Source organism: Pteropus alecto, unplaced genomic scaffold (assembly GCF_000325575.1).
Source record: "Pteropus alecto unplaced genomic scaffold, ASM32557v1 scaffold123, whole genome shotgun sequence".
Taxonomy (NCBI): Eukaryota; Metazoa; Chordata; class Mammalia; order Chiroptera; family Pteropodidae; genus Pteropus; species Pteropus alecto.
The window spans coordinates 6763999-6774258 of record NW_006433950.1 but is presented as its reverse complement, the minus strand read 5'-3'; the positions used below and the strand labels follow the sequence as shown (position 1 = coordinate 6774258).

Genomic DNA, 10260 nt, shown 5'->3' with positions numbered 1-10260 from the left:
GGGAGGGACATGAGGAAGACAGAAAGGCTGTATGAGAAAAGCAGTGGGAGCTGGCCTTCGGGTCCCTTCTCATATTTTCAGAGAAACTTAGGAAAAAATATGGGATTCTTTCAATGATTTGTTTTGCCTGACTGTACAGCACCTATTTAAATGGGACTCTGCTCTGGACCTGAACCACACGGATGATAGTTTTCGTAGCATTCCGTGTCTATACTCTATATGGATATATTTATTTATTTATTTTTTACGCCTACAGCACCTGGTCTCCCTAGGTGGTCTCCCATCCAAGTACTAACCAGGCCCGACCCTGCTTAGCTTCCGAGATCAGATGGGATGGGGCTTGTTCAGGGTGGCATGGCCGTAGACTATACAGATATATTTGTGCTGTGCGACCTTGGGCAAGTCACTTAGTGTCTCTGTGCTTCATCCTTTCAAAAGGGTAACTTGTAAAATGGGAATGACAATAGCACCCAGTGCAGGGGGAGTCGTTAGGATTAAATAATTTAATGCCTGTAAATTGTTTAAAATGGGCCCTGAAACACAAAAATAAAAGCTTTAGTTCTGAGTCCATCTACTCACTGATAACTCCCACCTGGAAACCAGACTCACCATAGTGGGCCCAGCCCAGCCCCATTTCCTGACTTTCTGCCGGGTTTCCCCTTTTCCCCAGTCACCCAAACTGGAAGCACTAGAGTCCCAGTTTCCGGATTCTTAGCCTTTTACCCAGAAGCCAGCTGGTCACCAGGCCCCTTTCTTTTGTCACCACACCACTTTGCCGTACTAGTTTCCGACCCCCACAGAGACCCTCACACCCCACGGTGGTCCATCACTGCAGCTTCCCCAGCCTGCCTCCCTCCTTCGGTCTCTCCCCCCACCATCCATCCCGCGCATGTCATCACGGCAACTTCCTCTCCCCGCACCATCCATCCCGCGGATGCCATCACAGCAACTTCTTAGGGCGTGTTTCATCCCAGCCCTCCCCAGCTCAGACTTTATCAATGGCTGCCTACCGCCGACAGGGTAAAAGCCAAACTCCTTGGCATACTCTCCAAGGCCCACCCATCCTGGGCCTAACCATCTACCGTATCCCCTAACTTCCCCACACCTCGCCCATACTCCAAGCTTCTGTTCTGGCCACTGGCCTCCTCCGCCAATCGAATCTCCTCTGGCCGCTAACGATCCACCGCTTTTACTCACGTCCTTCCCTGTTCCAGTCCCCTTCCTCACCCGCAAGCCATTCCTCTGCTTCGAGGGCAGATCCAGCCTCACTTCCTCTAAGAGGCTTTCCCTGACTGCCTTGTGGAGTGGCCAAGTTCATTCAGCCACGAGCAGCCCTATCTTCCTGAGGTGACCAGTTCCTTGAAGGTCCCATCTCGCCTTTGAATCTTGACACAGCACTTTGCACAAAGCCTACACATAGTAGGTACCCAGTCAACATCTATTCCTTGGGTGATGAGGTTACAGGTACTTTCCCTTTTTTTTTCTCTGAGAATTGGGAAAGTTAGAAGAGCTATTCCACTCAAGGGTTTTTTTTTTTTTTCCCGAAGACCTCCTATGTGCCGGGTACTGCACTGAATGTTGGGGGTGAGGAGGTGACCCAAAGGTGAATGACACAGGTCTTGAGCAGAGAAGGACCTTAAATCATGAAGGAGTCGTTATTCTAGGCTCCATGGTGGGCTTCGTGAGTTCCAAAGGCCCCGAGATTATGTGCGACATTTCCTAGATGTGGGCACGTGTTCACTGCTCTGGGGAGAAGGCTCACGGCTTTCCTTAGTGGCTCACATGGGTTTTGAGTGCCTGAAAGGGCAAAGGTCACTGCTCTGAGGAAAGGGTGACCACTCCCTGAGGGTCCTGCCCCTCCCCCAGCAGGCACTGCAGGCTGCATGGAGGCTCTCTCTCCTCCGACACACCAGGCTCCCTCCTGGCTCAGGGCCTTGGAATTTGCTTAGAGCATCTGCCCCCTCAGCCTCCTTTGGCTGGCTCCTTTTCATGGTCAAGTTTCATCACGAATGTCCCTTCTGAGATCAAGGGAACTGCCCTGGCTACCCAGTCTGAAGTAGCTGACCCGTAGGCTGATATAGGGGGTCCCTGCACCCAGCTCCCCAGACCGTAAACTCATGCCAGCCGGCTCCCAGAAGGCACCTTCTCCAGCTACCCGGCTCCTTCTGGCCTGAGTCTTGGATTGACTTTCCTTTCCTGCTCTTCACAGGTGACATAACACAGAAGGAGGTGCCCAAGTGCCCAGAGGCTTTTATCAGCCAGGAGGATCGTCCTTGACGAGCCAGCGCTGTCCTGGGGACGTCTCGAGGGCCTGCCACAGTGCTACCTGCCATCCAGAGCTGGGCTCTGACTCTGCTGTGTCCAGCAGACTGTCCGGGGTGTCCCCACTCTGCTCTCGGTCTCCCTTTCCATGGAGCCCTCCCCAACCTCCTGCTTGAGCGCCACCCTGATGGGGAAATCCCAGAGCCCCCGGGAAAACAGCACTATCATCCATAACAGATCATGTTCCTAGCGATTCCCAAGCAGTATTCACCCTATTCAGGATAATAAAATGGAAACAAAATCCCACGGGAGCAATTAATGTTTTCCAAAACTGTAGGAGAAAAGCATTCCAAAACCACACTGACTTTTCTGGGTTATAATCAGGACAGGGGATTTTGGGAAGGAAGTGTTGGTTGCAAGGTGGGCATGGCCATCAACGCGCACTCTTGGAAGATCTCACAGGCCCTGTGTGTGTGTGCGCGCGCGTGTGTGTGCGTGTGTGTGCATGTGTGTGTGTAGGCGGGAAGGAAGTGTTGGTTGCAAGGTGGGCATGGCCATGAACGCGCACTCTTGGAAGATCTCGCAGGCCGTGTGTGCGTGTGTGTGCGTGTGTGTGTGTAGGCAGTGTACTGGGACACATGCTTCTTTTGCACTGTGTCTGTCACCTGGTTAACTGAGATTCAGGTGCCATGCTCTCTCTTTGGCTAAAAAGGAGACAGAGAGACCAAAGGCCTGTGGCCTGTCTTGTGTCTGAAGATCAGATCAGGCATTTCCTGCTCTGGGTTTTCAGGCCTGAGTTAATTAAAATGGGTTAATACATGTAAAATGCTTAGCACAGTGTCTGGCAGCTAGTAGGTGCTCAGTAAATGACAGCATTTGTGTTACCACTGTGGCCATTATTACTAAAATGACGGAAGCCCTGTCACCTCCTTGGCTACCCCGATGATCTGAGTAGGCATTTGCTGACTGCCTTCTCCAGGCACTGCTCCCACTGTGCTCATTCCTGTATCCCCAGCAGCCAGCACAGAGCCTGGTTCACTGTGAGCCTCAGTGGATGCTTGATGGAAACAGGGCAGAAGAACTGTGGTACCCTCTTCCCACAGGCCCTGGCTCTGTAACCCAATTAAAGCCTGTCTCCCAGGGGAAAAGTACCTCCTTTGCAGAATCAGCTTTGGGTCTCATCCTCCTGGAGGATCAGAGGACGGGCCTGGGCCCTCCTGCCAGCGTCCGGCTTCCCCACCCCAGGCTGGCCTTGGGCACACTCTGTCACCCAATTCCTGTACCTGGAGCAGCCAATGCCTGAACTGGGATGACTCTGTCCTACGGAATTCGAATTTTGTGCATAAAACTAAATTTCACATTTAGAGCGATCTGTCAGATTGAGAGAAGGTGAGGATAGTTTTCCTCTGTGACGGAGCAAAGGTGACTGAGTCACACAGTAATCAGAGATCAATGTTTTCCATCCAGAGGTTCCCATGTGGGGCCCAAGGTCCCAGAGGCCTCCACCTGCCTCCCTTCTCCATGCTCCAGGTCGCAGAGAGAGGACTGCTGGGATTCAGAATCCCACCAGGGGACAAAGAACCACTTCCGGATAGAATTCTCAGAGGCTGTTCCCCCCCACTCCCTTTAATTTAGCTTTGCCAGTGTAGCTGTATAAAGTTCAGTCTTACAGTTAATGCAAATATTTGCAAATAAGAGGCTTTTATATACTTATGCCAACCACCACTTATCGGCTGCCTGGAAACTCAAGTGAAAAACAGTCCCTGTCCTAGGATGTCCACCTCCTACAGGAAGGGGAGCCCCTCAGGTCCCCAGACTCACCTAGCGAAGCAGAAAACACATTCTTTGGTGTAAAGAAGTAAAGGATCAGTTCACAGGGCTGCGCCCCCACCCCGCCCCGTCCCAACGAGGCACAGGAAGCTCCCCTAAGGAGGGGGATGGCGGCCACGCAGGGCTGTTATGTTCAAGAAATATTTTTTCTGTTCAAGTTACTTGCCCAAGGGCAAGTACTTGTCCAATGTCATGGGAGTCCCAATTCAGAACTGTCACCAACCCTTTCTCATCTGCAGAATAAGCCCTGGAATTCTGTGGCTGTTGTCTTCCTTGGCGACTTTGCTGGGAGGTCTGCTCACCAGCGAAGCCCCTGTGTGCGTGTGCCAGGGGGACTGGCATACTGGCTTAGCTCGGTGACTAGCTTTCTCTCTTGTGTACGGCATCGTCTCTTCCTGTTCCTATAAGGCAGCCTGGCATTATAAAAAGGACACAGTGGGGCAATGGAGTCAGGCCCTCTCCTTGCTGTGCCCCTGGGCTCAGCGGCCTACCTTTCTCTCCTTGTCACCATACTCGATGCCCAAAGTGTCCATGGCCCGGACGATGGCTGCCAGGGACTGGATGGTGTTGCTGTAGACGACAGGCTTGTACTGTTTCACGTCTTCTCCAGAGAAGCCATCTTCATGGATAATCCTAGAGAAAAACCACACACACACACATCTGATGAGCGCACTGGGCACCAAGCACCAGGCGTGCGAAGTTCCTGGGCCAATCCCCTGGCTTAGCTGGCTGAGGGCTAGGTCCAAACTGCATGCTGAATTACTGAGCTGCTGCATTAATACCATAAAACCTGAAGGGAAAATCTACCCGATTTACTGAAAAGTAATCTAAAAAACAGAATAGTGGAAAACGAAATGCAGTCTTTTTACATTCCCCATATGCATGTGAAAGAACCGTCCGTGAACAAGGCGTTGTAGATAACACCTGAAAGCACTTAGAACAGGAGAAACATGCACGAAGCGCTCGATACATGTCAGCTGTTAGTATTTTTAAGTGAAGCTCAGGGTTGTAACTTAAATATCCACTCTGGAGTGTATTGCTGAAGATCCCTACAAGAAGCCTGGGAAGGAATAATACATTTTTATTTCACAGAAAACTCATGGTGCTTTTAATGAGGGTAAGGGGACTCATTCAAAATGAACCTTCTTCGTCTTTGAAGACAGAAAAGTCAACACAAGGAGTTTGCCGACACTTCCATCCTTGGCTGGGATTTGACCACTATGTCACCTTTATTCTGGTGGCTCTGAACAGTGACATGGAAGGCCTCAAAGGTGACATCACAGTTCTCAGAGGCCACGTGCTCCCTACCCTCCTGTTCTCAGGTTAACACTAGACACGCCCTAATGACCCTTCTCCCTGTAGGTGGTGGCCACCCAAATGAATGCTCACTGCTGACTAGGTTCCGGATAGGAACTAGAAAGAGGGGGCAAAAAACCAAAAGTTTGCAAGAATCCTTTTATAGTTGAAGTAATTAAGAAAGAGCGAATGGATTTTAAGACTAACATCCAACATTTGTCATCCCCCAATAAACCGTGTGAACTCCTCTGTGGTCACGTTTTTCAGCCCGAGATGGAACACCATGCGTGACGTGTGTGTGCCCCAGTCTAAGAGGGGGGCTTCTTCCCCCACCTCACCGCAGCCCCGTTCCATTCCTTAATTACAGGAGAAAATTGCTAACGATCCTCTTTTTCTTAAGCAGCTTAATTGAGATATAAGTCACATACCATCCAATCCACCCATTTACAGCGTGTGATTCAATGGTTTTTAGTATCTTCAAAAGGTTGGGCAATGATCCCCACAATCTAGTTTTAGAACGTTTTTGTCCTGCCAAAAAAACCATGGACCCATTAGCAGTCACTCCTCCTCCCTGACCCTAGCAATAAGCAACTGCTAATCCGCATTTCATTTTTATAAATTCGCCTATTCTGGACATCTCATATAAATGGAATCATGCAAGATGTGGTCTTTTGTAACTAGTTTCTTTCACTTAGCATAATGTTTTCAAGATTCAGCCATGGTATATCATGTATCAGTACTTCATTTATTTTTATTGGATATATCACATTTTATTTATCCATTCACCAGTCGATGGACCTTAATGATTCCTGTTTCAAAATTTGACTTGGTGCTGGGTTGTGGGTCTTTATCCTGAGTTTCTCTGAGAAATAGATCAGAATGACCCTTTTGACTTTCCATTGACTTTTATTTGCCCTCTATCCATTTTCGTACAAGTTTCTTGAGCGGGTATAACCCAGCCTGGATCACTGGTGCAGTACCCCAAAGAGATCCCAAAGGGACTTGTTAGCTGCCACTGTGAACAACTAGAAAAATGGGCAAAATGCATGAAACTAGCATTTTCAGACACTGGAGATTGGGCAGCGTAGGACTGTGACCTCCGAGAGAAGGGGGATGGTCACGGTGAGTCCTGTGGTTGCTCTGGTGCTTCTGCCTGGTGGCGTTTACCAGTCCCCAGTGCAGAGAGGGGTAGTCCGAGCAGAGCGCCGTGGTCGTCCTGAGCCGATGAGAGGAGTCGGAGTTCAGGAAGGCTGAGGTGTCCGGGACTGAAGGGGCGGAGTACCAGAGAGGGAAAACTCCAGAGGGGGTGTGTCTGAATAGGGGTCCCATTGAGTCTTTGGCTGAATAAGGGCGAGACTTCACAGGCTTGGCAAGGACCAAGTATCCGGAACTGATAAGCTGAGCACTGCCCAAAGCTTACTCAAGGCTGGGAGATGTTTGAGTTCCAACCAGCCAGGGTGGGTTTACTCTCTGTGCTAAGTGCTTTACTGTCTCATTTAATATTCAAAACAATTCTAGGAGATAAAAACTATTACTTCCCTTTTACAGATGAGGAAACTGAGGCTCAGAGAGCTTAAGCTACCTACCCGAGGCCACACACTTGGTTAAGTGTCACGTTGGCATTCGAGGCCCTGCTTATGACCACCAGGCAGATGCTGAGAGGCAGAGCTGCTTCTCCTGCCCTGGGTCCCTATACCCAGGTTCCCAGAGAGTCCAGAGATTTCAGACACAAAGAGAGCATCAGAACACCTCCTACAACATCAGCCCGAGGAGTGCGGGGCAGGGGAAGGAGGTGTCTGGTTGGAGGTTGGGGAGGCAGCCCAGGGGAGTCTGGTCTCTTGTGACAGCCAAGGTGTGAGTCCTGGAGGAGACAAGGCCAGGATTGAGAGAGCAAGATGAGGCTGCAGGGGACCCCTTAGCTACAGTCAGTGGCAGCTCACGCTGCTGTAGCCCCAGATAAACTAATCTTCATCCACATGGTGAATGACAGAATGCAAAATCAAGTCCCGGAGACATCATCTGAGCCACTGGATCCAGCCATGCCTGAAGCTAACAATGCCCTTACACTTTTGAGGATATGAACCAAGTAATTCCTTCCTATTTTTACATAAGCTAATTTGACTTGGGTTTCTGTCACTTACAACCAATAGAGTCATAACTAAAACATGTTTTGTACCTTGATGGCAGATGACAACAATAATCAGAGATCACCTCTTAGTAGACTTGTTTGTTAATTTTCTGTCTTTACCACCGGCCTGTCAGCCCCTGGAGGTCAGATACCACATCTCAGTTCCCCACTCCATACCACCTGGCACAGGGCTGGCTCTGGACCGTGCTCAGAGAAAGTGGGGAATAACTACATGAGCCAGGAGTGCACAGATGCACAAGACCGCCTGTCTCCGCGGGGCGGGAATCCTCCAGATTGCTCATGCCTGCAGAGCCAGGGTAGCAAAAAAGAGGCCAAGCTCGATGTTGCATTGATGCCTACCCCAAACTCGGGGACTCTGAGAGGTGTTCCAAGCCACCGAGCCAGAAGAAACGTGGGAGCAAACAAAGGCTGGCTCTGCGGACCTGAGCGCTGGACTTTGGACAGGAGCCACCAGCTGGACTCTGGGAACCCGGCAATGCAATGAGGGAAGATGGGGAGCGAGAGGGAGGGGAGCACCAAGCCCACCTGAGCAGGTCTCAGCTTTCTGGAAAGAGATAACCAAGGAGGGACCCCTGGCCCCACGACCCTCAGCTCCTCTCCTCTCCTCGTTGCCTGGGGGACTCAGCAGGAGGCCTGGGCTTGGGCTCCCAGTGCTCCGTGCTTCCTGCCCCCCCGCCCCCACCACCCCGCCCCCAGTACAGACTGCACTCAGCTGCACTGAGACTCCCCAGGCGCAGTGGCCTTATATGGTCACAGAAGCAAAGGCTTGGGAGCTGGAAGGGACCTTGGAGGTTCATCTGGCCCAGCAGCCATTCTCCTGAATCACAGATGCCTCGGAGATTGTGACAAATGCACCCACACACACAGCTTTGCCCCCGATTTCTGGAGGTTCGCGAACTCACAGCTGCTGGAACGCGGTTTTCCCGCTCCATCTCCCTGCGGGGTCAAGCGCCCCTCTGCTTCCCTTTACCACCCTTTCCCTCTTTCCATCCTCCACCAAATCTCTTTAAGGATCCGGATTAAGGGGGGTGGGGAGCTTGTGGAGCCAGACTCGAGCTGTGTGACTGGGCAGTTCCCGTCCCCGCTGGGGGCTTCGGCGTCCTCACTGCTCCTTCCGCGGAGGTCACACTGGGCACCCTCACTGAGCTGCGGTCAGGGTCAAAAAGAAACGAGAATCACGCGAGGAAGAGGGTGGGGGGACGGCGCCCGGTCGGCTTAGCCGTTCCTGTGAGTGGGGCAGCGGGGAGAAAGTGCCGCTGGTTGGGTGTCCCATGTCTGTCCTCCTGAGGACAGGACGTGACTCGGGTCCACAGGGCGGGAAGGCTGGGGAGCCCTGGGGGAGGCGTGTTCGCAGCCGCACGCAGCGGGGCAGCGGGGCTGTCCCTGGACTGGAGCAGAAAGTCTGCTCCTCCCGCTGACCGACGTCGCAGGAGTAGCAGCGGGTCGGAAAGCTGAACTTCCCGATTTGGGGGCTGCCTAAGGATGTAAAACGCATTTGTGATCACGGCTGGCGGCTCTTGTGCTGACTGCCCGTGGTGGGGTCAGTGCTCAGGGCTTTGTCTGCGTGACCATGACAACGGTGTCCTGTCATCGGGGGAGACCTGATTAGCAATTGGGGATGTGGCCCTGCAGCCATAACCCTCCCCGGTGGAGGTGGGAAATAACCCCTGCGGCTTCATAGACTCTGTCTATAATCAAACCGCAAACAGTGAGGTGCCGGTGAGTTGACACATGGCAGCAAGCAGGGGCTCCATGGAACCTACCAGAGCACTGGCCCTGGATGGGTCTGCAATATGAAAACATAGTCTAACAGGTGTCGTGTGCAGCCATGTGGATAAAACTGTGTTTCTGTGTTGGTGTTGGTGGGAGGAGGGGGTCTGGAGGCACGAGGAGAAGAGAGAAAAGGTGATGTAAGAGGATGGTTAACAAAATATCAAGTCACTTTGGGGCGGTGGCATTCTGTGAGTTTTACTTTTTTCTTTATGTGTTTGCTTTGTTTCCTTAAAAAAAGTACATTTGTTAACTGGAAGAACAACAGATCATTTTCAATTAGAGACAGACACTTCCTGTCTAACGAGGGTGGGCGGAGGGCAGGGGGCACGAGGTCAGGAGAGACCAGAGCAAACCAGGGTAAAGTCATTATCACAGGAACCTCCTGACATGTTTCATTTAGGTTCAGCCTGGTGTAAGGTCTCATCAGACCTCAAAGCCCACAAGGCCTGCCTCCACAGGGGCTTCTCTGCTTCCCAGGGGCTCTCATTCTAGATGATAAGCCTGGTACGAAAGTTAACAATATAAACTGGCACTTGCCAAGGGCTAAGTGAAGGGTCCCTGTGTCAGACATCGGCTGCCACCCAATAGCCATTCCCTTATCACTGTGGTGAGTCCCTTCCCCTGCCTCCCTTGCAGCTAAGAGTAACCATGTGATCCAGGTCAAGTGAGTAGACTGAAGGGGAGCTGGCTAGAAACGTCTCTGAGAAAGGGTCCTCTTTCCTGGCTCAAAGAGAGAGGTCTTTGAGAAATAGCTTTCCTGGCCTGGACCCTTTCCCACTGCCTTCTGCTCCTGGCTGTCCGTCCACTACTGATTCCCTGGCTTTTTGCCTTTATATGTGGTTCTGTGAGGAAGTAAATATTGGGGTGATGGCAGCCACCTTGTGACCATGAGGGTGGCAGATTACACCACTCTGAGGAGGGCAGATCAATGGGTTTCAGGGGTCTCCTAG

At 51.6% G+C, this 10260-nt stretch overlaps 1 protein-coding gene and 1 pseudogene across 2 annotated transcripts in view; both read right to left on the bottom strand.

The window, feature by feature from the left end:
• GNAO1 (G protein subunit alpha o1) overlaps positions 1–10260 on the bottom strand; it is a 141026-nt gene that overhangs the window by 59093 nt on the left and 71673 nt on the right. For both annotated transcript variants that reach the window (XM_006908762.3, XM_006908763.3), the window contains exon 3: positions 4584–4725. In XM_006908762.3, coding sequence (XP_006908824.1) covers positions 4584–4725 — 142 coding nt within the window. The remainder of the gene's footprint in view (positions 1–4583; positions 4726–10260) is intronic.
• Positions 248–366, bottom strand: LOC112477368 (annotated as a pseudogene).